This window comes from Petromyzon marinus, chromosome 51 (genome assembly GCF_048934315.1).
Source record: "Petromyzon marinus isolate PM22_M1 ecotype Great Lakes invasive population chromosome 51, UKy_Petmar_22M1.pri1.0, whole genome shotgun sequence".
Taxonomy (NCBI): domain Eukaryota; kingdom Metazoa; phylum Chordata; class Hyperoartia; order Petromyzontiformes; family Petromyzontidae; genus Petromyzon; species Petromyzon marinus.
This window is the reverse complement of record NC_133717.1, coordinates 11444557-11471993: the sequence shown is the minus strand read 5'-3', so window position 1 is coordinate 11471993 and position 27437 is coordinate 11444557. Positions and strand designations below refer to the sequence as shown.

The following is a 27437-nucleotide window of genomic DNA, read 5'->3' as shown; positions in this document are numbered from 1 at the left end:
TCTGAATAACTGCCAAATCGCTCTCCGTGGTGCTAACGTTAAAAAAACTGCCACTTTTTTCAAATTTTCTTGCTGTGGTTTTCACACCTGATGATGATTGCTTGTGTTGCAGTCGAAACGTCGTGAGAATTTTATTGTTTTATATTTTTTATTATTTTATTATTTCCCTTCTACGTGACTTTACCGAAAGAACCAAGAATATGAATCCCTGCAGTCACGAAAGCTTTAAATCAAAAGTATATATATTATGTATTATATAATGGGTTGTGACGTGACCAATTACATTGGTTTCTCCTGCCTTACTGTTCGAACGTTCGCACTTGCCAATTGGTTCAATCGTTGCTTAAACTTTACCAGATTCGATCATCGATTGCTTGACCTGTGACGTCCATGTTCGATTCCTTAAGCGGTTACTGATAAATATCAAATCGATTAACAACTCCGGTTATATAGGTACTAGCCCAGTCGCTGCATCCGCCCATTGTGGATTCCTCCTGATAAAAATGTGTTGCCTATACAATACACGCAACCTCTTGACCTGCATAAAAATAAACCGATTCAGCAGAATAATTTTAACCGATCCACCCACTCGTGCACAACGAGATATAGTGATTTATGTATTTGAACCACCTAAACGAGGTGGTTTATTTTTGGAAACATTGTGTTATGAACGGTTGTGCTGAACTGGTTTATTTTCATACGTGTAAACACGACTAATGCCCCAATTTTCCTTAGCCGTGCATACCAGCGTGTTATAAATGTAGTGTACGTGATAAACATAAGATCGTGCCAGAATAAACATCAACACGATGTTTAACTTTTTATGGAGCCCAATTTTAAGTATTTATCATATTGCTTTATGACATGGGTGGATTTAATCATAAAAAAGTTATGAAGTGGTGTTACTACTTGTGCCCTTTTAGTTCCTGTTTTTTGTAAAGTGTTTTGCTGGCCCATTTTCACGTTAATATTTGTACAAGACAATAAAAGTGGTTGCCTTTTTTGTTTACCCTGCGCAGATGAGCTGAGAGAGAAGCTGAGCAGCACATGGAAGGCCGGTCTCACGGCCCTGCTCACACAACAGGGAGGCTACATGAAGGAAGGCGGCTTTCTCCACAGCACGGCATTGTGGGTGAAGGAAAGGATCATGGGAAAACAAATCAGCCCTGCAAGGTACATATTTTTTACGGCACAAAAAAACAAAACTCCTCGCTGTAAAATACTGCTAAGTTTGAGAATAAAACATTAACGTGACTTTGCGTAAGTTGTTTAGTTTAGGATATATTTATGCAGGGCAACTCCGCTGAGAACCATACGTCTCTTTGTTAGAGATGTCCAGCCCACACAGGGGAAGTCTTGATATTTGGGCAGCATCCAAGCGGTGGGTAATTTGACCAGGCCAGACGTGTTTTTCTGACCCGTCGTGGGATCGCTGCCAGGACACTGGAGTCGAAGCGTCTGATTGAAGAGTGCCACGGGAGACTCGGGGCCTCCACCCGCGGAGCAAATGTAATGTCGACTTAACGTCTTATCCGAAGGCCGGTCGGCGCATCCGAGAGCGCACTGCCCTCCAGCACCGAGCTGGGGCCCTGTTTGAACTCAAACCATCGGCGGTCCCCACCCCCCCCCCCCCGTCCCGCCCCCTGTGCCCCTCGGCTCTAGGCCGAGACCTGATTTGACTGGGGGTTCGAAGGTCGCATGGTCACAGGCCACGGCAAGACGAGCACAGACGAGCTGCGTTCAAAGCCGCGAGAGAATGCTCCGCCGCACATATGCGCAAGCAATGACAAAGATTCCCTGTATAGCCCCTATAACAGGCTGTTGGGGCGAGTGCTGTTTGAGAGCGCCTATGAAGGCTGATACGGTACACGAGGGTGTGGGAGGTCAGCGCCACTCCCGGCCGCCATTGTCTCCTGAGTGGCGACGTTTACACACTGCGCAAGGTACTCATTTGAGGCTGAGTCGATCTAGAGGAGGCCCAGGACCGGTTGACTTAATCGTCACTGGTGGTGGCCAGGAGCGGAAATCGCACACACACACACGCATGGATACACACTCGCACACACACACAAAGATCCCCCTGTATAGCCTCTAACTGGCTGTTGAGGCAAGTGCGCCTTCCTCCCCCTACTGCTGCTGTTTTACAGGTTTCTAGTTAAGGCTGAGTAAACCTAGTGGAGGCCTAGGACCAGTTTATATAACATTAGCTATTTATGTCAGCCATAGCCGGGAATCTAACCAGTGTTGCCTGATTCATATAGCACATGGCATGAACCACTGCGCCACCGCTCCCCATGTATATAAAAACAACAGCTGCCATACGCAACTGAATGAAGGTGACGTCACCACAGCAGTCGTGCCAGGCTATGTGCATGCTGAGGCCACATGAAGTGCAAAATACTTGCTGGCATGAGGTCACGGGACCAATCCAGCTGTTGTGTGTTAACGGACTGAGATGACTGGCAGTTGCACCACCTGTGCTCCCCTGTGTGCTACCATACATATATATATACCCACATAACAACAACAACAACCACCATTCGCCACTAAGTGGCGGTGACATCTCCACGACGCTTGTGCCAGGTTATGTGCACATTGAGGCCACGTGAAGTGTCGAACGCCCGCTGGCAGGAGGTCACGGGACAGACCCAGGTGCCACGGGTCGACTGACTGAGATGACTGGCTGATGCACCACCTTTGCCCCCTACTGTACTATCTTGCTGTGCTTTAGCCACCCGGCGCTCCGATCATTGTTATGAGCGTCGCTTCTCTGCCCTTCGTTGTTGTCAGCCTCCAACTGCCCAGTAGCACCCTTCACGAGCCTCCTCCACACAGGCCGATCTTGACACCGCTGGTACCAGTCATCAGCAAGTCCACTCAGCTCCACATCCTCCTGTACCGCATCACTCCATCTCTTCTCTAGCCCGTGCCGTGTCCATTTAGCCCCCTCTATCCGGCCGAACAAAAGCTGTTTATGAATGCGGTGGCTGGGCATGCGGGCTAAATGACCCAGCCAGCGCAGCCCCGCATACACACTTGTGCACACACACACACACCCCTGGAGTGATTGTGTGGGCACGATGCAGTCATTACATGATCATCATACCTGCCCAGAGCCATCGCGTGCTTGGTACATGACGTAGCTTAGCCGCAGGGAGCGGGCAACTGTTTACACCAATTACTACTGACAAGTCGTGGGGTTGTGTAAATATATTTTCTCCTGCTGCTTGCTTGCAGTTATTTGCTTTTCAAAGCCGAGTTTTGGTACGATCAGCAAAGATGTGTGCGGAGGGGGGGTCGTGGTAGTGTGTACGTGCAGTTTCAGCGTCTAAATCAAAAACAAAAAGATTCACCGGTCACATTTTTTAAATTCAATCCCTGAAGGGTTTGCGATGGAATGTTTAGGTGCAGCAATTTGACAAACTGTCACCCTTGATTCCCAGGGCTGGATTAAGTTTGATGGGGGCCCAGGGCTGTTATAGTTCTGGGGGGGCCCTTCTTTGGAAATTCAATTCCTTCCCTTTACCGTATTACCGCCACCCATGCCAGATGCTCCACTGTTATACACCTTGGTTATTTCACTTGCATTTTAAAAATGTGAAATAGCAATTGTAAAGCTAAATCAAAGCTCAAAATAACAAAACGATAAAAAAATATATTGGCACGTAACTTGTCGTCATACACAGAGTGATTATATGGCTTTCATGACCACATTACCTGTGGGATTTATCACAGTGCTACAGTGTTGCGTTTGCAATCATTTTAGCGGAGGCTGTAGCCGCTTAGGCCCCCTGCAGTTCTGAGGGTCAGAGTTGTCGGATGTATCTGAGAGCGAAGGACTGTTGTCTAGCGAATGAGCAAGAGAGGCGTTTGAAGTGATTCGAGAAGCGGCTGAATTGGAGACATCGTCTGAGGCAGTTCGTTAACGCAACGTGAGGCTCTGCCTGCCGTAACAAAAAATCCCGTTCGACGTTTCATCTCATTAGGAGGGATGACACATTCGCATTGCATTTGGTCACGACGTATCCACTTGTAAAAACAAGCGTCGTGAAAATCACCTTGGCCCCTATTATCAAGCTTGTTTTACTTTGTTTGGCGGTGTCAGTTTGTTCCTCATCATTTCCAGTCAGCCCCAAGTCGGTAACATCATAAAGAGTGTTTGATCGCAGTTCATTTAAGAGTCATGTTTTCGATTCCATCACAACAACCTTCGTGGGTTGGCACTTTGCTTTTGGACAGTTCCCAGGCGTCGAGCGTGTGCCATCTGTGCGTTCGCGTGCAATGCTGGCACGACGGTGAGCGAATTCAGGTTAAAGTCTGCGCCCTACAATCGCATCACACCCTCCGTCAGCTAGAGCAACGCCTTTTTACGCTTCTCGCAGTGAACTTTCGGTGCCCTTAATGCGCGCTTAATGGGAGAGTCAGGGGTTGCATTTGTTACGGCCGATGGGTTTTGACCAGGCACTCAAACAAAACTGGCATTGCCGGTGGAGCATTTGTAATCACTTGGCAGCCGTTCAGTAATCCCGAACTCAAAATGCATGTAGATTCAAAACAGAAACGGGTTCAAAAGGCGTGAGTCGATATCGATATACGTGCATCAGATCGTAGCAGACAACGGCAATGTTGTGCAGTTGGCTTTGCACTGAGATGACTTCTCTGAAGACTCTTGAACCATGCCAGGTGTTGCTTTTTGAATCTGTATTTTTCCCACTCGCTGTTGTTAATACGCACATTTACTTTGGAGGGGGGGGGGGGCTGGGGGGGAAAGGAAAAAACAACCTACATGATGAGGCAGTGTGTGCAATGGTGTACATATATGTCTGAGGCCTCAGACATATATGCCTCAGACATATATGTAAAACCGCGGGTAACGTTGGGGTGCTGGTGCTCTGGTTAGCATATTGCACTATGAACCAGTCCTGGGCCCTGTGCTCTGACTGAGCAATGTGGTGAAGTGTATACTCTTTGGTTCTATTCAGTAAAGTCACGTAGGTAAAAAAATAAAACAACAAAAATCACGACGTTTCGGCCACAACACAAGCGGCCTTCATCAGGTGAAGGGACCAGCCTGTCTCGAAGACTGCGCTGGAGTGAAACAGAGCCAAGCTCAGACTGCTACCTTTAAGCTGTGTGAGAGGGATTAAGGTGCCTCGACAAAGGAATTAGCATAAAAAAATTAGAATTGGTGAAGTGTAGTCAACCAACCTCCTTGACCCACAACGGGTGTGGAGTGGGGAGGCTTTCTGCTGGTACACTGACAAAGGCTTTAAATAATATTTTTTTTACAAAATGTGATATATGAAAAACAAACAAAAATATGATTCTTGGTTTAATTGATAAATAATTCATTTGTTGCAAGTAATAGTCGTACGTTAGGTTGTCAAACTCTATTTTGAGTATGACAATCAAATGGGGCGCCTCGGTGGCAAGATGTAAACTGCCTCGCCTGGTATGCAGGAGGTCGTGGGTTCGATCCCTTGACACCTGCTGCTGTATATTTGGAATTTCTATGTTCTCCCTGTGGTTGCGTGGATTCATTTCCGAGTCCTCCCGTTATCCTTTCCACATTTAGAAACATCGTGCGTTTAGGTTATTTGGCTATTATAAATTTTCGCACATGATCAGCCACTTTGTTGAGCTATCATTTGTGGCCAGGTCGCTTCTGAAAAAAGACCTGGATAGTGTTCAGTGGGAATTACCTGGCAAAAAAAATAGTTTGGTTTCGTCTTATTGTGGGACTCGTAGTGATTTAACATGGTCGGAACCATTGTGTGTGTGTGTTTGTGGCACGGCTCCTCCCTGTCATCCAGAATCTCTCCAATTTTGGACATTTCAGGTTCTCTTCACCGAGGGAACGGTTACTGTAATTGCAGATGCATGTCAGAGCCAAGCGTAGTGGTGAATACCTGTATTCGGGAGCCTTCTAGGCGAGGGTGGATGGGCCTGCTTTATTTATTTATGAAAGTCCCAAATGCACTGGGCCCACGAGGTGGCCCGGAGATGGCGGTACAGAAAGTAAATCCTTGAATCCACTTGTGCGGAGCTTTGAATGTTGTCCTCTCTCATATGTGTCATCTGCTGTGGTTACTCTGGTTTTCTCCCTAATGCAAAACACTCCTTCATGGAATGAGCCAAAAATCTCAATGCAGTGCCCAACCGAAAAAAAAAGTCTTGGAGACTCAAGAGTGAGGCTGTTATGGATAAATAAAGGTCATTATCCTTGTTACGTAACACATTACTGAAAATAGATTGTGTATCTCCCAGCGACACCAGCCATCAAAAGAACAGTTTTTACCAAGGTACAAAACCAATTATTTTGTGATTGTGTTCCGAACGTTTGTGCGTGTGTCTGCACGTGCCTCTCTGAGTATCCCCGGTGCCTACGAGTTATTTGTCTGCTCTGAATTTCCACGCGATAAGCCACTTCGTTGCACTATTCTTTGTTGTCCAGGTCGCTTCTGAAAAAGAAGCTAATAGCTCAGTGGACCTTTACCCGATAAAATAACAAACACATTTCTGACCCCGCGCCCTACTGGACATCTGTGACGGAAGTGCTTTGTCCCCCAGCCTGGACGTTCTGGGTGCCGCCGCCTGCTCGCTGGTTGACGTCGCGCTTGCGTCGGAGCTGCCCACCGCCCACCCGCTGCCTGCAGTGGTGCGCTGCCTGCTGCCCTCACCAGCCGAATGGGACGTCCTGAGGGCCCCGCTGCTGCTGGGACGCACGGTATGGCGCTTCCCCCCTCGCCACCCCCCCCCCCCTTCCCGTTCATCCTTCTTTCAATGGGAACGCGTTTCACGGGACACAGCTGTCAATCAAGGGTGGGGTGCGGTGGGGGTCCCCCCGGGCAGAAATAAAGCCACGTTCTCTGAGGCGTTTTGTTGCGTTCCGAGCGCGCGATGCAAAATGCGAGTCGTTATTGTTGTGGTTTCTTGTGTTTAAAGAGCCACCTGTGCCAGGGGCTGTTGGTTGATTGGTGTGGGTCCACGCCAGCGCTGGCGGGGACGGTGCCCCAACTCGAGTAAGCCCTGGAGAGGAACCCATCTTGAGGGTATTTGGCCTACTTTGTGCAGCTAGTCAGGCGGTTTCGGAAGAGGTGCGAGTACCCCCACATTCTACCGTGCCAAACGCTACCTGCTGATCGACTAACTGCGGTGAAGTCGTTTATGCTGATGCTGGCCGGGCGGAGGTTTCCAAGGGGAGACTTCAGAAACTTGCGCCGCTGTTTCAACCGCTGCGCCGGGAGGTTGAACCGGCACGACCTTTGCATTGGGTCCTTTTGCAAGGAATGAAACGGGGGAGAGTGGGGCCCCTCTCCAGCGCACGCCACCTGCTTTACCCCCTCTTGGTAGCCCAGCACCTGTGCCCCTCCAGCCCATGTTCTCCGGTGCAGTTGCACCGCCTGCGTGAAAAGATAGCTACACCGGTACGCGGCGCGCTGAGCTGTCTGTCCCGAACACTGGCTGTGAAACTTGTCACTTAAGCTGTGGAGCGGTACGTGCAGTGCATGCAGTTCCTTGGTCATGCAATTGGTCGTTTAGTTTGGTAAATCAGTCAATGGATCAATCAAGAAATCAGTAATGGTCAATGCAGGTTTTATGAAGGTAGGGAGCAGTGAGGTTCAATTCAGCAATGGATTTTCGCACGCAGCTCTCTGCTGCCCGCTACGTAGCACAGCCTCACAGCGGCCGCTGACAACTTGGCGTTGCGTGGAGGTCACCCGTGCACGATGGCGTCCCGTCACGTCCGTTACGACCACAGTGGGTGAGTGAAAGTGAGAACCCAGAAATATAACGAGGGGCATGGACGCAAGACGAATCTTTTTTTTCCCACGTTACTTTCAGTTCTCCCTCCTCACAACCGCCTCGCTTGTCACGGCCCCCACACATCTCTCTCTTATCCGTACCTCTCTTGTGGCCACGATACTGCTGCGTAATTGTTCAGCGCTTTGTGTGTTTTTTTTAAAAGGCACTTTCTAAAACTATTTTATTTATTATTCCTGGTGATTTGGTCATTGGCCACAAGAGAAACGCGGGGTGGTGGGGGAGGGGAAGCAATCAACAGCAGGAGTAACTTAGGGACATTTTGTCAGATTGTGAATGACAAGTTTACCGACTCAGAAAATGCACCAGATTTTAGACTCCAGTAAAGTAAAAAAACACAGCACAACGAGCGGGAGGAGAAAACGGAGCCGACGCTCGCTCCGAGACTCGTGCCGCTGTGAGCGAGAACTTGGCCGGGCTGCGTGGGACCGTGGGTCCGTGCCACCGTCTCTGGAACCCGGCTTCCCACAGGGGCCTCCGTGGCCCCGCGCGATGCGTGAGCTCATGTCCGTGTCCGCAGCCCACCCGGTGCCTCCTTGGGTTCGTCATTTTTTTTTCCATTCATTTTGTTCATTCGTTGCCTCTCATTCATCGCCACTCATTCATTCATCCGTTAATTTGTGGCTGTTGTATATGTTTGCAGGTGCTAGGTGGATGATTATTGTCGTAATTATTGTATCGCAGGATCGTGAGATGTGGTGCTGGCGGTTTGGGGAGACCTCATCCGGTAGTGGAATGACCACGGCTGATGAGGATGGAATATATATTTTTGTATATTTAGAGAGGCAAATATCTTCCACTCATACTATTGCTAGCGAGGGCCCCTTTTTGCAATAATTTGTAACAAGAGTCTGCTATCTATGTCTTTGCGCTTGTGCTACACACACCTCCGATCTAGTTTACGGGTTGTGCCGCGTAATATTGGTCACGATGACCGACGTTTCGCTACATGTGCTGGCGGTAGGGAGGTGACCCCAGTGGCATAGCATGGTTGGTATGGGGCCTGGTGCAAGGAATAAAATGGGACCTACCTCCTTGTAATCGAAGAAGACCTGATGCAGGCAATGATGAGAAGGAAACTGGCACTCTTTGGACACACATGTAGGGTGGACAACAACAGGAACATCCCTCTAGCAGCACTCCACTCCCCCTACCCCACACCCCCATCTCTATCTCTCCTCCCTTGCTCCTCCCCCCTCTCTTACCTATAAAGCCTCTTGTCACGGCAGCCCTTTTGCCCACTTCAGCAATTGTTTCTTGCTGTGGTTGTCCCAACTGATGACGGACGCTTGTGTTGCGCCCGAAACGTCACGTGATTTAATTTATTTTATTTTATACCTACGTGACTTTACCGAAAGAATCAAAAGAGTATTTTAAGTGTTGTTGTTGTTGTTTGGGAAAAAATGGAAATGAACCAGAAAGAGAGGAAGAGCCAACAGAGAATGGCTTGACGACGACATGATGGGACATTGGTGCCAGAAAGATGTGTCCACCACTTGAGCAGTGGAAAGTGCAGTGGACACTAACTACGGGCTATCTGCCCATGGATGGTGGTAATGGTGATGATGATGATGACCCTCTTGTCCTATATCCCTCCGGGCCCCCTCTTCATCAAACCCGTCGCTTTGACTGCCCCACCACGTGGGGCTACGGTGCGGTGACACCGCTGAGGCGACTGTTTTTTCGGTCGTAACGGTTGGAGGTTTACACGTGACAGGTTTATTTGTTTTTGACAGTTTTTATTTTTACGTTTATTCGCATGCACGCAGGAATGTGGACACGTGAAAACGCCGAACTCATCGCGGTGTGTGTCTGTGTATGTGTGTTTATTTTTCACGAAGAAAAGCATGGAATTCGGATGTGCAAAGTAACACATGACTCACCGTTTTTTTTGTTGTTGCAGTTTTACATTTGTATGATTCAGCTAAGGTAGTACATGACGCATTAAAGTGATAAACAAACAAGTCACATTTTAGAAGGGCTATTTTACAAACAGATGAGTTTCGCCTGTTTTTTCCGTAAAATGGGCAATAATATATATATTTTTGTTCTATCGGAGCCTGACCGTTGGCGCCATGCAGCGTATGTTTTTCTCTGCGCTCCGGCAAGTGAACAGTTGTGGGGCGGTGGTGTGCAAACCATGGTCACGATCGCGACCGAGGGCCAGAACTTAGCGCTTATAGATTTCCTGAACAGCAACCATAGCGAATATATATGAAATGATGTTGGCAGCACTAGAATTGAACTGAAAATGAATGTTCAACATATGTAAGAGAATCAGAGTGGTATGGGAATGTTATTGAATGGTGTCAAGCTTAACGGCACTAGGTCAGACACGGTGTCAATGCGCATTACATAATAACACTTGCACAAAACTCACCTCTTACTCTTCTTTGGTTCTTTCGGTAAAGTCACGTAGAATGAGAATAAAATAATAAATTGATAAAATAAAATAACACAATAATATTCTCACGACGTTTCGGCCACAACACAAGCGGCCTTCATCAGGTGAAGGGAGCGAGACTGTCTGGTAGGACAGCGCTGGAGTGAGAGAGCCACGTTCAGATCACGGCTTTTAAGCTGTGTGAGAGGAACAAAGAGCCTTGACGAAGGAATTAGCATAAAATTTAGCATTGAAAAGGCTGAATGATTAGCTTGTGACTGGTCACAGAAATAGCTATGTTAAAAGTTAAAGCATACACATCCGCAGAGGCACCCATTGTTAAAAGGAATTAGCATAGAATTTAGCATTGAAATAGCTAAATTAAGGCATTCGCTTGTAACTGCTACAGAAATAGTTACGTTGAAGTCAGAGCATACACATTCACCGAGGCACTTAGTACAAATCAAAACAGGAGAATTTAGCATTGAAATAACTAGGCGAATTTAGCATTGAAATAACTGGGTGATTTGCTAGTGACTGGTCACAGAAATGACTACAAATCTGAGCTATTCACAGTACTATATAGTGAACCAATAAAAACTAAAATATAAATTACCTTCATGTTATCAATAAACTCTATATTCTCCAATCAGCTAAGCTACCAACCATAAGTCGTTATATATCACAATGCTATATGGCGAAAAAATGGGTGGATTCTTACCCTCAAATTTCCGTACCACGGATAGCTACGGGCCCCGTTCAGACGGACGAGTTCGTCCATGGTCGGAACAGAGGAGGGGGAGAGAGACAGCTGCGAAGCCCTAGTATACTCCATGTTGTAAACCATACCATTAACCGTGGTGTGAGAGGTATTAAGAGGCAATGCTGGCGAAAGAGCTGCGGTCTGAAGGTCATCGTAAAATTACAATTAATTAAGAACAGAAATGATTTAACACATCTTTCCAGTGGTTACTGAGCCTGAATCCATCTTCTCGGTTGAAATTGTCCCTGTGCTTGTATATGTGAATGGCCTCATGAACGAATCTCTCATGGTAGCCAGTTGGTTTGCAAAGAACCTCCGTCTTGGAGAAGTCAATGTCATGTGAGCCCACTGAATTGTAACAGTGATCTGCCACGGCAGAGGAGTTCGTCTTACCGTGTTTCAAGTCTGCTTTATGTTCGCGGATGCGATCCGAGATATGTCTTTTGGTTTCTCCAATGTAGCTACTACCACAAAGACATATCTCGGATCGCATCCGCGAACATAAAGCAGACTTGAAACACGGTAAGACGAACTCCTCTGCCGTGGCAGATCACTGTTACAATTCAGTGGGCTCACATGACATTGACTTCTCCAAGACGGAGGTTCTTTGCAAACCAACTGGCTACCATGAGAGATTCGTTCATGAGGCCATTCACATATACAAGCACAGGGACAATTTCAACCGAGAAGATGGATTCAGGCTCAGTAACCACTGGAAAGATGTGTTAAATCATTTCTGTTCTTAATTAATTGTAATTTTACGATGACCTTCAGACCGCAGCTCTTTCGCCAGCATTGCCTCTTAATACCTCTCACACCACGGTTAATGGTATGGTTTACAACATGGAGTATACTAGGGCTTCGCAGCTGTCTCTCTCCCCCTCCTCTGTTCCGACCATGGACGAACTCGTCCGTCTGAACGGGGCCCGTAGCTATCCGTGGTACGGAAATTTGAGGGTAAGAATCCACCCATTTTTTCGCCATATAGCATTGTGATATATAACGACTTATGGTTGGTAGCTTAGCTGATTGGAGAATATAGAGTTTATTGATAACATGAAGGTAATTTATATTTTAGTTTTTATTGGTTCACTATATAGTACTGTGAATAGCTCAGATTTGTAGTCATTTCTGTGACCAGTCACTAGCAAATCACCCAGTTATTTCAATGCTAAATTCGCCTAGTTATTTCAATGCTAAATTCTCCTGTTTTGATTTGTACTAAGTGCCTCGGTGAATGTGTATGCTCTGACTTCAACGTAACTATTTCTGTAGCAGTTACAAGCGAATGCCTTAATTTAGCTATTTCAATGCTAAATTCTATGCTAATTCCTTTTAACAATGGGTGCCTCTGCGGATGTGTATGCTTTAACTTTTAACATAGCTATTTCTGTGACCAGTCACAAGCTAATCATTCAGCCTTTTCAATGCTAAATTTTATGCTAATTCCTTCGTCAAGGCTCTTTGTTCCTCTCACACAGCTTAAAAGCCGTGATCTGAACGTGGCTCTCTCACTCCAGCGCTGTCCTACCAGACAGTCTCGCTCCCTTCACCTGATGAAGGCCGCTTGTGTTGTGGCCGAAACGTCGTGAGAATATTATTGTGTTATTTTATTTTATCAATTTATTATTTTATTCTCATTCTACGTGACTTTACCGAAAGAACCAAAGAAGATGAATCATTGCAGTCACGAAAGCTTTAAATCGAAATTTCACCTCTTACTTTCTGACAATACCTTTACTTTGGTCTGCTCACATTTATTATGATTAAATGTAAGCGTTTAACAGGATGGAGAACGACAGCTAATCCCATCTTGCTTTTGGCTAATATGTTTGGGAACGTTTAATGCCAATGTCAAGGTCAGCTAGCCACGACGACGAGAGGGCTTCAGGAGAGACTTGGTGTCGTTTTTGCCGTTCCTCCTCCGTTGAAGGAGCGCAGACCACAGTGGTTTACTTAGATGGTCCATAGTTTGTGTTGCATGGCCGCAGTCGCACCGTGGCGTGTGACCTTTTAATTCTCCATTCACGAAGGAGATGTGAGGATCGGCCTGTTGATGTTCTGATGCGGTTGATGGTTACACCGGTGTCTTGGAGATGTGTCAAAGCCAGGAGGTGCGATGTTTGGCTTTCGAATGAGGCGTTTATTCTGGACGTCCGCATCGTTGCACTCTATCATGGGATCTCTCTTGCCAGTATCACAATATAAGAATAGGGTTTACCCTTTCTGGCTCACCCTGAGCTGCTCACCCCGAGTTTTCAATGTCCTGATAGTGGCATTGTCTTTGTGCTGTTCGCCTTTTGGCATCCTCTGGTCTACTAACACTGTTTGAGACTAGGCTCTAAAGAAAGCTGTCTCTGGTGTGCACCAATCAGTTTCAAATACAATGCATCATCATATACTACCAGAGCATGGTTTTTGTTTGCATGTACACCACAAGTATATGTGATTAATGCAGACATTAATCACATATACAGCAGATTCCTTGCAAAAGGTTTCAGTTTGTTGTTTAAACATCTAAACACAACTGTTTTATTGCCAGAAAGGGTTAAACCTATTCTTATATTGTTCCACTCTCTTCGGGAGAACTGAAATAACTATTGGTTCACTGACAAAAGAATGCTATAACCGCAAGGATAACTTAAAGTATGTTTTAATTAAAAACCAAAACTGGAACTGAATGTGTTGCACACGAAGCACAGTAATAAGTGGAGCAAACTGATTATTGTTGAGCTAAAGTCGTGCGTACGTACGTACGTTGAACTTCTTTCGCACCGTACGTAGCCAACCATGCCGATTAACACCGGAATGGGAAAAATCCTCATCCAGCAGTGGATTGACTTGTCAGCATGCTCGTACGTCTGTCTATGGGGAGGTTGCTCTTCAACCCGGGTTCTTCTCACAGCGCGGTGCATACGTAATAATACATAGTCTCATTCTTATTATGAGCAGACAAGCTCACAGCACTTCCTCCGCCCTTGCAGGCAGCAAGCCCCCTCTTCTGGAATTTCTGCGAGAGAACTTTTTTTTGTTTAAGCGGACGACCTAAAATATTGCATTTGAAAGGACTCGGAAAGTTTGCGAGCGTAAATGAACGTTTCAGAATTAACGGCGGCAAATAATGAGGTTTTTTTTTTGGGGTGTTGTCTTGTGATATGATTAATTGCAGTGGACGTTTTGTGGTATTGTGAATTATTTTACTTGGAATATTCAGTTTTTGAACAGCTTAGCACTGATTTTCTAATCTGTACCCTCGAGGCTGTGACTCCATGAACTCTCACCTGGTTTATATAACAGTCAGCAAATACATTAAACATTATTTTACAAGTAGCATATGTATTCTTGGTTCTGTCGGTAAAGTCACGATGTAGAAGAGAAACAATAAAATAATGAAAATATAAAACAATAAAATTCTCACGACGTTTCGACCGCAACACAAGCAATCATCATCATGAAAATTTTCTTGCTATTGTTTTCACACCTGATGATGATTGCTTGTGTTGCAGTCGAAACGTCGTGAGAATTTTATTGTTTTATATTTTTATTATTTTATTGTTTCCCTTTTCCGTGACTTTACCGAAAGAACCAAGAATATGAATCCCTGCAGTCACGAAAGCTTTAAATCAAAAGTAGCATGTGGTTTTAAATGTTCAATTATTTATTATCTTACAATTGTGGAACTTGCTCGGAGATAATTTACTACACACACAGTAAGTATACAGACACTCGAACTCTCTGACTCTGGACACAGGAAATAACACCGCCAATTTTGTTTGCCCGCAGACGACGATGCTAATACCATCTGTCCAGGTAGCTGAGTGCAAGAAAATGTGCAGGAAATGGACAACTTTGCGCTTTCCATCGGGCTTTCATCCCCGTCGCAAAATCGGTGTCTGGATCTGCACCGCTCGCTCTGCACAGCGTCCCTTGCCAACGTCTCCGTTGTCTATCGCTCACGCGCGGCGGCGACGGCGGTAACCTCCTGAGCGCTCTGCACCATCGTTCAGCCCCCCCCACCTCCCAACCCCCCCCCCCCCCCACCGTTATCCCTCGAGAAAAGCCTCCCAGGTTTTTTCCCTTATCCTTACGCCCCTTTGGCGAAGCGCATATGCCCTCCCCCATCGCCGCACGCGCGCAGCCAGCTACAGCCTGCGCCTGTTTACGTTAGCCTGACCAAATGATGTCGTAATGTTGGGTCTCCCTTAATCCAGTTTTGCGTGACTTGAAAACGCTCTCTCTCTGTCACACACACACACCTAGATAAAGAACCCCCAGTGCTGCTCTTTCCAGACTGTCGTGGCAAGTGCTGTTCGCGAAGGATGGTATTGGGGTCAGCTCCACGCCTGGCCATTCTTCGTCTCTCCAGTGCTGATGTGGCGGTCACACATTTGAGTTAACCAAAGGCGCGAGGCCCAGGGGCCGATTCTGATATCACTCGCCACTGATGTTTTCCATGGTCGCGAATCGAACTTGGGGTTCATAGCGAATCGTGCCAAGCAACGCGCCGCCACTTGTGTACGCAGGGACAAAGGTGCCACGTCCGGTATGGTCCACTTTGATTGTTGGGGAAAGTGCTGCTAGCGAGCACCTGTTCAGGATAGTACAGCACACGAGAGGGTTGTGTGGCTGCTAAAACATACGCCTGGCCGCCCTTGTTTCCCAGTTGCTTATGTTAAACATACTCTTTGGTTCTTTCGGTAAAGTTATGTAGGTGAAAAAAATAAATAAAATAAACATTCAATCACGACGTTTCGGGCGCAACACAAGCGCCCGTCATCAGGTGGGACCACCACAGCTAGAAACACACTGCTGGAGTGGGACCACCACAGCTGGAGTGGGGGACCACCACAGCTGGAGTGTGGGACCACCACAGCTGGAGTGGGACCACTACAGCTGGAGTGGGGGACCACCACAGCTGGAGAGTGGGACCACCACAGCTGGCGTGGGGGACCACTACAGCTGGAGTGGGACCACCACAGCTGGAGTGGGACCACTACAGCTGGAGTGGGGGACCATCACAGCTGGAGTGGGACCACCACAGCTGGAGAGTGGGACCACCACAGCTGGAGTGGGGGACCATCACAGCTGGAGTGGGACCACTACAGCTGGAGTGGGGGACCACCACAGCTGGAGAGTGGGACCACTACAGCTGGAGTGGGGGACCACCACAGCTGGAGTGGGGGACCACTACAGCTGGAGTGGGACCACCACAGCTGGAGTGGGACCACTACAGCTGGAGTGGGGGACCACCACAGCTGGCGTGGGGGACCACCACAGCTGGAGTGGGACCATCACAGCTGGAGTGGGGGACCATCACAGCTGGAGTGGGGGACCACCACAGCTGGAGTGGGACCACCACAGCTGGAGTGGGACCACCACAGCTGGAGTGGGACCACCACAGCTGGCGTGGGACCACCACAGCTGGAGTGGGACCACCACAGCTGGAGTGGGACCACCACAGCTGGAGTGGGGGACCACAGCTGGAGTGGGGGACCACAGCTGGAGTGGGGGACCACCACAGCTGGAGTGGGGGACCACAGCTGGAGTGGGGGACCACCGCAGCTGGAGTGGGGGACCACCACAGCTGGCGTGGGACCACCACAGCTGGAGTGGGACCACCACAGCTGGCGTGTGACCACCACAGCTGGAGTGGGACCACCACAGCTGGAGTGGGGTACCACCACAGCTGGAGTGGGACCACCACAGCTGGAGTGGGGGACCACCACAGCTGGCGTGGGACCACCACAGCTGGAGTGGGACCACCACAGCTGGAGTGGGACCACCACAGCTGGAGTGGGACCACCACAGCTAGAAACAACAGCTGGAATGGGTGGATGCTGCAGTTGTTTCTTGCTGTGGTGGTCCCATGTGATGACGGGCGCTTGTGCTGCGCCCGAAACGTCGTGATTTAATTTTTATCAATTTTTATCATTTTTTTACCTACGTGACTTTACCGAAAGAACCAAAGATTATGGATCCTTGCAGTCACGAAAAGTTCAAATCTAGAATGTTTATACACTGCAGCACCCACTCATTTAAGGCTGAGTCAACATAGAGGATGCCCAGAAGTGGTTCACATATCGCTGGCCACTGATGTTAGTTAGCCTTGGCCAGGAATCAGATTCAAATCGATGTATTTTTAGCGCTGTGGTTTAACCACTGCGTCACAAAGGCAAAGACACACACAGACACTCACATCTGGACAGCTCAGCACAATACACACTGTCAAACAAGCTGGACAGTTGCAAGGGTTTAGCACTTTGAAACCTGAATTCACCAGTTAAACTAAACTAAGATTTGTATTTACCAGGTAAGGCCGACTCAGCTGTATAGCTCTTATTCAGAAGCGACCTGGCTAGAAATGGTAGCCAAATACTCTAAAAACATGTTTCTAAATTGTGGATGGAAAAACTGGAGGACCCGAATAAAAAAAAAAACGCATGCTACCACGTGGAGAACATGCAAACTCAAAATATACAAATATCAGGGTCCCGATCGAACCTACGACCTCCTGCATACCAGGCGAGGTGGTTAACATCTCGTCACCGGAGGTGCCCAGTTAATCCCGTAGGTCAACATTACCAAAGCAAGCTGACCTGGGTAAGGATATTCACGTTAAATACCCTGCGATAACGTTCGTTAGAGCAGGCCGCCTCAGCACATCGTCCAGATCAACATATTCAATGTATTCAGCGTGAACCAAATTACAGCAAAGGTGCAAGGACACCCTGTGCTGAGGCACAAGGCTCCACGCACAGCCAAACTGATCATAATAATTGTCCCATGATAAATAGGGGATAGGGGCGGGGTGGGGGTCACGTGACACGCATTTTTCTTACATAATAGCCAAGATTTTAAACCGCGCTGGGAACGCGAGCCGGGAATGGCCATCTTGGCCGAATGCTTTCAGCTACCCGCCCAGACCACTGCTTGTAATTTCCGAGGCTTCGTTAACTGCGAATAAACCGCTGTCAAGGTCCACGACAGGCGTCTGGCGCTGCCTTATCTGTGCCCGGGGCCAGGCACGGGTCGTCGTAACCGCATCGCTCGACCCCCTGGAACTCGCAGCGTCCCAAGTGTGCCCCGCCAACGAGGCGCACAGTTGTCAGCTGTTATTGATGGATGTGTGTGTGTGTGTATGTATGTTAACTACCTTGCCTGGTATGCAGGAGGTCGTGGATTCGATCCTGACCCTGACGCCTGTATATTAGGAGTTTTGCGTGTTCTCCGCATGGTCTCGTGGATTTTTTTCCAGGTCCTCGGTTTTTCCCCCATCACATTTAGAAATGTGCGTTTAGAGTATTCGGTTGCGATAAATGTCCACATGATAAGACAATTCGTTGAGCTTTCATTTGTGATAGGCAGGTCGCTTCTAAAAAAGAGCTACGTGGTTCAGTGGGCCCTTACCTGGTAAAAGAAAAAATATATAGTTGAGTTTATGTTGAACTTCTTCCGCGCCGTACGTAGCCAACCGTGGCCTTCCATTCAAGCACTATCCAGGGTTAACTCTGACTGGTGATTTGTTCAAATGCTACGACCGCATTTAAACTCTTAAATCTTCCTATGCCCCTCTGATATGAGAATCTCGACCAGAATGTTTTCTTTTAAGGGGTCTATGTGGGTGTTGAGGAGGGGCATCTGCATTTAATAGGAGGAAGTTTGGTTACAGGTGGTGCTTCATGGCCTCCACCTCAGCATCGTTGCCCTGGGGGCCATAGAGGCCACTGCCTGTGTGCTGGCCCCAATCCTTTCACACACTCTGTGAAAATCATCGTTGTATTAACCACCAATCGTGTCCTCAAATCTGCCCCACTGTTTGATGACCCTGGGACGCAGCGATTATCAAACAACCCCCACTCCCCTGCTCCTTGCTCAAAATTCTCCCATCCTCTCCCTGCTTTTACAATCCCCAGGACCCGGCCCTGTCTGCTTTAGATATTTTAAGGCTTAACTGGGACAGTTTTTCGACAACGGGTTACTAATAGTGCCATAGATCACGAGGCCTGATGAATGGCCCGTGTGAGTTAAACCTCCGGAGTGCGGCGTTGCGGGAATCGCAGGGAGCGTTTCTCTCTTGAAGAATGACGAAAAACCGACGACCTCGGTGTGTACTGTGGCGCGTCTGAGCCCCTCTTCCGTTTGGCTACCTCGATCAGCTTCCCACCGCTTCCCACCGCGCCGACAATAGGAAATGTTTTCCATTCAACCTTGCTTTTTTAATTAACGCATTAAGGCGCTCATTATGCGGCCCCGCTAATCCATTTTCTTCCCCTTCCGTTATGGAATAAACAGCGACGCGTGCACATTGCCTCTCCATTTATTCACGATGCCCGTTGCAGACTTTCCTGACCTTTCATGTCTGGTGAATAGCAATAATTCGAAAGAGCTTTTGGAGATCAGAATGCCACTTGGTATGCCGGGCCTGTATTAACTACGATCCATCTTCTCTTGTCCGCTGTCCTCTCTCTCTCTCTCTCCTGCCCTGTGCTTTTTAGTTTCTGTCCCAGAGAGAGAGAGAGAATGACATTTCTTGTTTTTCTCAGGACCCGGTGTTTTTTTTTCCCGCGACCACAGCGGCAAGACATTGGGCAGGTGTCAAAGTGCAGCGGGAGACCCTCTCGTCAAATTGCGCAGAAATATGGGAGCTCCGTGTGGCTACGAGATTGATTTAGTTTAATTTCATGGAGCGTGTTTTTGTAAATTTGGCAGTGTGTTTATTTGAATTGCCTACCTACCATTCTGCAGCTCTCGCAGCCACAGCGCATGCCAAAAAAAGCTCTAGCGTGGATTGCGTTTAAGCGTGGAACGGAGTCGGTGTTGGTGAGATGATCATTCCGGCTTGGTCTTCGCAAATTTCCCTGAGTGTTTGGGTTTTGCTTGAGTGATAGCGCAAATGACAGCTGGCTCGCTTAATTCGAAACAACAAAACAAACCCATCTCACTTATGAAGCTAGGCAAAAAAAAATCACACCCCTTAAGCACAATACGAATAAAAATGTACGTATATTTTTTTTTTACTTCTCTTGAATAATACCACATGTTGTATTTGTATAATTGGCATAGAATGGTGAGTGTTTTTCTTCAACTTATTAAAATGTATTTTTCTTTCCTAGAAAAGGAAGGCCGCGCACCGTTTGCGGTGAATGAATAGTTAAACAAAACATTCTGTGACTGCCGATGAGCAGTTTATTTAGTCAGTGGCAATCAGTCTGTAAACAGATCACGTGACATTAATACAACAGTGCAGTCACACCTGACGTGCGATGCCTTAAGCTGCGAATGTTGAGGCAGGAGACGATTCACGTAAAAATGGATAAGATAAATAAAAGGAGCAGCGTACAAATATAGAAATAGAGACATTTCGCCACCTAAATTTTTATACGTAATTAATAATCGTGATACACCAGCCTTTGTCAATCCACTCTGGAAATAGCCTCCTTATATGGCATGTCAGTCATGGGGTTTGTGTGACCATGCTTCACCACACTGTTGTTAGCCGCGGCCGGTAATTGAACTTGGGTTGGTAGGTTGCGAATGCGGCGGACTAACCGCTTGAGTTCATAAAGAAACTCCCGGCATGTGGACATTGTGCCACCCGGCGCGCGGTAGTACCAGATACTTCTGCATTCGTGAATGTGATTTGTAACCGTCATCCTTACCCATAAATCGATAGTTGTATTTTAATGTGCAATTTTTATTCGGGGACTGTGTGTTATCTTGGTGTGGTCTGGGACTCTTTTTGCTGTTGTTTTGCTGCCTTGCCCAAGCTTGGGAATTGGTGTACTTATGTAATTTTAGCTTATATACTTCATCTATTTATCTATTTATTTTGAGTGATTTTGTTATCTTTCCTATACTTTGCACTCTTATCGTGTTTTTGTATTGTTTGTTGTTGTAACTTCATGACCCGCCCCTACTGGACATCCGCAAAAAAAGAGCTTTATAGCTCATCGGATTTCTCCAGTCTAAGTAAAAATTCCGATTCTGATTCAGTACACACCCAGAAACACATCGGAGGAGCTACGCAGCACGGCCGTGAAAACCCACGGCAGAGGTCAACCTCGCGTCCCCCTGCGCCCCCCTCCCAGCAGTGCCTGATGGAGGCGACGCTGATCGGCCGCCTGCCCTTGCCGGAGCATGCGGTCCCAGAGGAGCCGGGACCCTGTAGCCCGACGCCCGGCGACGACTACGGCGGTGAGGATGGCGACGCCGCCGCCGCTGCCGCGCCTGCGCACCTGTCGGCCGTCTCGCTGCTGTCACGGCTCGTGGGTCACCTGCAGAGGGCGGACGAGCGGAGCGGCCGCACGGACGGAGACGGGGGGACAGCGCCTGAGACCGGCGACTCCGAGGAGCGGGAGCCCGACTCGCGCCTGCTGGGTGAGTGGACATGCGTGTGCATCATTATCATTATCGTCGTTATCCACGGGCCATCTGCTGCTGGATGAAGGCCTGCTCAAGCCGGTATCGCATCTCATGGTGTTTTGTTGCGATGTAACAGTCCACCTTATTGCACCTGTACCTAACCTTTTTCGAGCACCGCTTTCTGTCATCATATTTGGACTGGTTTTTTTTCGATCGGCGATTGTTTAGTTTTTGACTGTCAAGTATCCCCTTTGTTAGTCATGCAATATTCCTTCGGGACCCTGTACTCATCCTCTGCAATGTTGACGTTTTTGTCCTTATTTTGTTGTTGCTGTTGTGCTCACACACCACGGATCTCCTTTGTAAAATATCCAGGCAATTGGCTACATGGGATCATCCGTGTAAGGAATAAAACATTTAAAAAACTCAAACCTAGCACCTCGAATTATGAAATACAGTTCAAATATAAAGATTTGTCAGTGACCCACTTGCCAGCCTGCAAATGGGGCTCTCAGACAGGCCTCCCATCCCTGCATGAACCACCGACCCCAACTTCTAATCTCAAATGCACCCACGTTGCACCTCCGCGTTGGATGTGCTCTCCGAATGTCGCTTATTCCAACCGCCTTGCGGCCGTTGTCGTGGTTCATGACATCAGAGTTGTCCGCACCTCCGATTAGCACGGTTGGCTACGCACGGTGCGAAAGAAATTCAACATACGTATATAGAGAGTTGTAACTGACTTGAGGACTGAGTTTAAGCCTGCACAACCATTGGGGGGGGAAATGTATATGTGTGACCGTACTTCACCGTAGTGGATGGTGTGGGTTGTTGAAGGTGCTCACCTGACGTGGAGATCACTCCAATCGCCCTAAGGCGACCCCAGGCAGTGCAGACATGGCCTGTGCAACATAAATTCATCACGACAGGCCTTTTATTTATCTTGAGTGTGTAAGGACGATTTTACAGTGAGACTTTGGCACGAGGGCTTTGCATTGTGCCGTTTGGCCAAATGCTTTATAGGGAGTGGTTCTCTTGTGGGAAAAACATCCATATAAAAAAGACTTATACGTGGAGATAAGACTCAAAAGTCTGTCAACAGTGGGGTAGACACAGGAGTGATTCGGTTTTAAGAAATTAGTCCAAGTTTCACTTTAGGCCTCATTATTCTACAAGTTATATATTGGTTATATTTCTGTGTATATTTTGTAGGTGCCTAACATTTGTAGAGGCGGCACATTGGATGGCACCTAAATAATACTGAGACTCGAAGGTGGGGTTGGTGGATCTTACAAAGATGAAGGCTGTCTGAGAGCCCCACACTTGCCAGGCAACGAGTGGGTTCCAAATCAGAATATTTATTTATACTGCAGGAGAAATCCGCTGAGCTGTAAAGCTCTTTTTCACTGATGTCCTGTAGGGGCGGGTAAGAACTTTACAATAACAAACAGTACAACAACACGATATATTAGTGCAAATTACAAGATAGTTCAACAAATCACCCACAAATATACAAATGAAACTCAACCATCCCCATCCTATCAGGCAAAGCCCACTGAGGTTTTAAGAAGCAACCTGAGCACAAATGTCAGTGTGGAATTTGAGTTTTAGGCAACCCTGCATTCACATTGGCGCTCATGCCATCCCGTGCACATAAAATTACTCCAAAACAGAATTGGTCAATCATGCTAAAGCCAGACTCTTTGAAAATGAATCTTAATCATTAATGAGGGTTTCCTGAGTAAAATAAAACCTATTGTTGTTTCATGTATTTCTCTTTCATATGCAGTGCCTCAGCTCTCGATATTATTATTTTTATTCTAAAACAAAGTCGACATTTTGCAACACCGGGTTATACATTGTTTATATATTTAAAACTACATATATCTTATTTGTCGAAATAAAAAGCGAACACATTCGTCACTTGCAAAGGGTACACGGCATTGCATCTTCCTGGGCTTTTGTTTGGTTTTTAAAATGTTACGATTCAATCCACGCATGAATGAATGACATAAGTGTATGTCGCACGATTATTATTCTTAATTTATCGTATTATCTTCGTTTTTTCTTTCCCGTCTCTAATCTCACCATTGCCCTCTTGGGAATCGTGTATCATTGTCTCACTGAAACGCTCGTAAAACGATTCCCCCGAACATTCATATTTCATTCCACAACAAAGCGCGCGTCCCCAACTCTTCCCCGAGTACGCGTGCACGTACAGTATGAGCGAGTGCGTGCAGTACGAGCGAGTGAGCACAAGTGCGTGTGTGTAAGCATCTGTGGGGAGCGGTAGTGTAGTGGTTAGTGGGCTGTGATAATAACTTGGCGATCCGAGTTCGATTCCCGCTCACGGCCAACAACACCGGTGACGATTGTTTGAACCGGTCCTGGGCCTCCCCTAGGTTGACTCAGCCTCAAATAAGTACCTGGTGCGGTTTTGTAAATATCACCACAGGGGAGACAAAGAGTGTGGTGTTCGCCACCCACCCCCTCGTATGCTTGCCGGCCTTCATAGGTGCTCGCTTACAGCACTTGCCCCAACATTCTGTCAAGGCTATACGGGGGATCTTTGTCTTTGTGAGCGCCGGTGGAAACTCCATCTGTCTAATCATAATGATTTTATTACATGAAGAGCCCCGTATCGGAGTTCATTTCCCAGTCCTCAGTGATCCATGTTGTAATTCCCAGGACACCTCGGTCCGGGGTGCGTCCAATTGAGTTTTTCTCATGATTGATGGCTCCGCATGCTTTTCGCATTAACGTTTCTGCCGGGGCCCGCACCTGACGTGGGCCCCAGCCTGAGCGATCCAGACCTCTGCCTCTTTCTCATTCCCACATGTGGACTGCAAGCGCCACTAATAACTTTCCGGCAAAGCAAAAGCGAAAGAGTGGCAGAAATTGCACGCACGTTTGTTTGTTGTGCCCATGTTGAGAGAGGCTCGCCTGAAGTAGGAAGGGTTGGGGGCGGGGGACGGAACAAGCGGTGTTTGGAAGAGGAGAGAAATTGCTTTTGCGTTTGCACCGAACAGCGAACGCCCTTCGGGTGATCACTGCGAGTTTGGTGAGCGGGTGAATTGATGAGTAAATTATTGAGTAAGTGAGTGAGCGAGCAAACGAGTGAGTTAGTGGTGGTGCACCCATTGTCATCCTGCAGCTACGACCACGGTGGTTGTAAAATTCCACAGTTTTTATTATCGCACCCTCTCCCTCTAACTCTTGAGATCAAGTCGGATTAAATTTCCCCACAGATTTCTCCGATAAAAGTTTTTTCTCTTTCTGTCGTGCTCTCGCCTTCCTTTGACCACTTGAAATTAAATCTTGAGTCGCGCTCCAGTGCGAGGACTTCAAATGCCACCTTGCCGATAGTCATCTGTGTTCGCCGGCGCTCCGTGATTGGCGCCCTGCCGCGGCAGAGCCGCGGATTGTCCTTGGCAGGCGACCCGCAAACGTACCGGCGCGCGCCGGGCCAAGTTGAATTCTTGCCGACGCAGACGACCGCAAATTGGCCCTCGTTTATTTTCCGTGCGCGCGATTTAATGAATCCTGCCCCCCCCCCCGCCACCACGCTCCTCCCCCCCCACCTGCACCAAAAGCCCGCGCCGGCCGCCAACCGGCACCTTCGCCGCCCGCGGCTAAACGTGCGTGCGGCACGCGCTCGGGCACATTTAAACGGCTACAAATCTCAGCCTCCGGGCGTCCGCGGGATGGATATCAAGGCAGGTGTCCACCGCGTGAAATCGGACACTTCATTGTCACTCCAGGAGGTCCTCCTTTGCGCAGAAAAAGCGACGCGCTCCATTATAACTCGCAACTCGAGTCCAGACTCTTTAACTTCTCACGGAATCCTAGCCCAAACTCTGACCCTATATTTTAACATGATTTGAGATGTGACTGTGACGTGCACGTAGAGTAGGCCTTACGTTATTTCACTTGTATTTCCGTGAGTAAATGCGCCGGTTGCCATCGTTGGGGCCTCGTTGACCCTAAAGCAAGTCATTGTGTGGTCGCAAGCTCCTGCATGGGGTTCTGTTATTGTGCAAAGACGTCTTTGCCCCAGGGGGCAATCAGGGAAAGAAAACAGTGTCTCAGATCGAATTGAGCAAATTCATTTAATGAGCTCATTGGGACACGTCTGAGCGCGTCGTTTAGAAATCTACCCAGACCAGTTTTACAGAGGCATTTTAATTGTTATCAAAACTAGGCACTGCAGTCTCGCTGGGACATGTTTGTGTTATAATGTCCTGGATTTTTTGACATTTTAAAATAAATAGCTCGTACAGCAAGAGTTTCGTCGTGCTTTAGGATGCTGCGATGGGTTTGTACAGCTGCAACTGCTTGGTCATGTATTGTGCACTTTCACGAAAGCGTTTAAAATCCCCGCGCATGAACCGGCAGCTTCAAGCAGGCAAGTGGCATGCAGACGGTCACTCCCCTCGCCTTGCCCCAAACGCTGCACGCTCACGAGGCTCTGTGAGAGGCGATCCGCTCCGATGAACTCCAGTCACAAATTTCTGCGTTTCCAGAGTTCACTTGAAAGGATTTCGGATGTAGCATTGAGATATCCCCCCTCCCGCGGGCTGTTTTCTCAGACGAAATTTTAGGAATAATTGCAAAGATATTAGAGGGAAAAAAATTGTAGTAATTTTTTTTCTCGTGATCATAACCCCACGGTGCAGTCATGCAGATCCCACCACTTTATGCTCCGCACAGATAGATTGAAGAAAACACATTGCTGTACTGAGAACTTTATAGCCCAAGCCTACAACACCTGGTATTTCCAGGCAGTCCTCCCATCCAAGTACAAAACAGGCTCAGTAGTGCTTAGTTGTCAAAATCGGACGAGATTCCGCCGGGCAGTTCACGGTGATGTTGGACATAGGCATCGGCCTGCGTAACGTGTCGGCGTTGGGGTTCAACTCCTCTCCATGGCAGAACTAAACCCCTTGATGTCACGGCCCAGGTTCGTGGTGGACTCGCTGCATCTCCCCGCGCGTGCTCGCCGCGCCTCGCTTAGCGCAGGCGCTGCATGACGCGACGCCGCCGGCCGTTTCACCGCCGTGACTCGACCAAAGCCGCTCTGGAAGTCACGGGTTCCGGGCCGGGGCGGGATGGGGGATGGAGAAGCTCCAGTTGAGCCTCGACGGAGGAGGCAAGGCAGCCTCAGGGGGCTAATGTATCACGCTGGGGGTGCTGAGCCAGCCCTGCCGAGGTCCTGGGTTCACGCCATGGGCCTGTGTGTCTCTGGGGGCCGTAATGCACCGTGTCGGGGAACACGGCCAGCAAACTTTCCGGAGAGCTCACTTCTGAGCCCTGTCAAAGCAACCCCCGGTTGCCTGAAGTTGTGGAAAAGTACTAAGGGGAATGTTGCCCTTTGACCAACAGTGCCTTGAGATCAGAGCCCCTCAGAGAAAGGGCTGGCTTTAGCGATTTCACTTTTAAGATTTGTACCATTTGTATAGGAGCAGTGGGTGGCAACTCTTCTTTCTACATGTAGAGTCCTGCTGACAATCCACAATGACTGGCAGACCTCTTGCCCATGCCATGCGGATCATGATGTTATTTGACCATACTTCACCACGCTGGTCAGTGCGGGTTGAGTGAAAGTGGGGAGCAGCAAGAGTCACCTGGCGTGCATTGTGGTCACCCATCGAAGCACTGTGCAGGCTCAACACTGATACGTTCTCCTAGATCTGATTCGATTGGGCGCATCCCAGGTGATTGTGGTCATAGGCAGTTTATACACCACTGAGAAAACATTCATTTCCGATGTCCCATACGTGCATTTTAAAAGCAGCATGCGCGTGTGCATTTTCTTTACATGTATTTACCAACACGTGGTACACGCTGGCACACGCACCTGCTCATCTATGCTCCTGTCAGTGGCTTAGCTGAACGAATATTTTGGAAGGTCACACAAAGTGCTTGCCACAAATGAACCACAATCCCTTTCCGATCTCGTCGACGAGCATAAACCATCACGCGAACTTCTGAAATGGGCGGCGGGGGGAGCGGGGGGGGGAGGGGGGTAAGTGGGGGTGGTAAGTGGGGGCGGGGGAGGGGGCTATTCATTGCTTGGAACCCGGACCCTTCCTGCCCGTGATCCCC

At 48.1% G+C, this 27437-nt stretch overlaps 1 protein-coding gene across 2 annotated transcripts in view; it reads left to right on the top strand.

Moving 5' to 3' along the window:
* LTN1 (listerin E3 ubiquitin protein ligase 1) overlaps nucleotides 1-27437 on the top strand; it is a 178268-nt gene that overhangs the window by 133318 nt on the left and 17513 nt on the right. The window contains exons 16-18 of one of the 2 annotated variants that reach the window (XM_032973360.2): nucleotides 1020-1173; nucleotides 6571-6727; nucleotides 21062-21347. In XM_032973360.2, the coding sequence (XP_032829251.2) occupies nucleotides 1020-1173; nucleotides 6571-6727; nucleotides 21062-21347 (597 nt within the window). Of the gene's footprint in view, nucleotides 1-1019; nucleotides 1174-6570; nucleotides 6728-21058; nucleotides 21348-27437 lie in introns of both variants that reach the window. The other variant, XM_032973359.2, reaches the window with a different exon arrangement.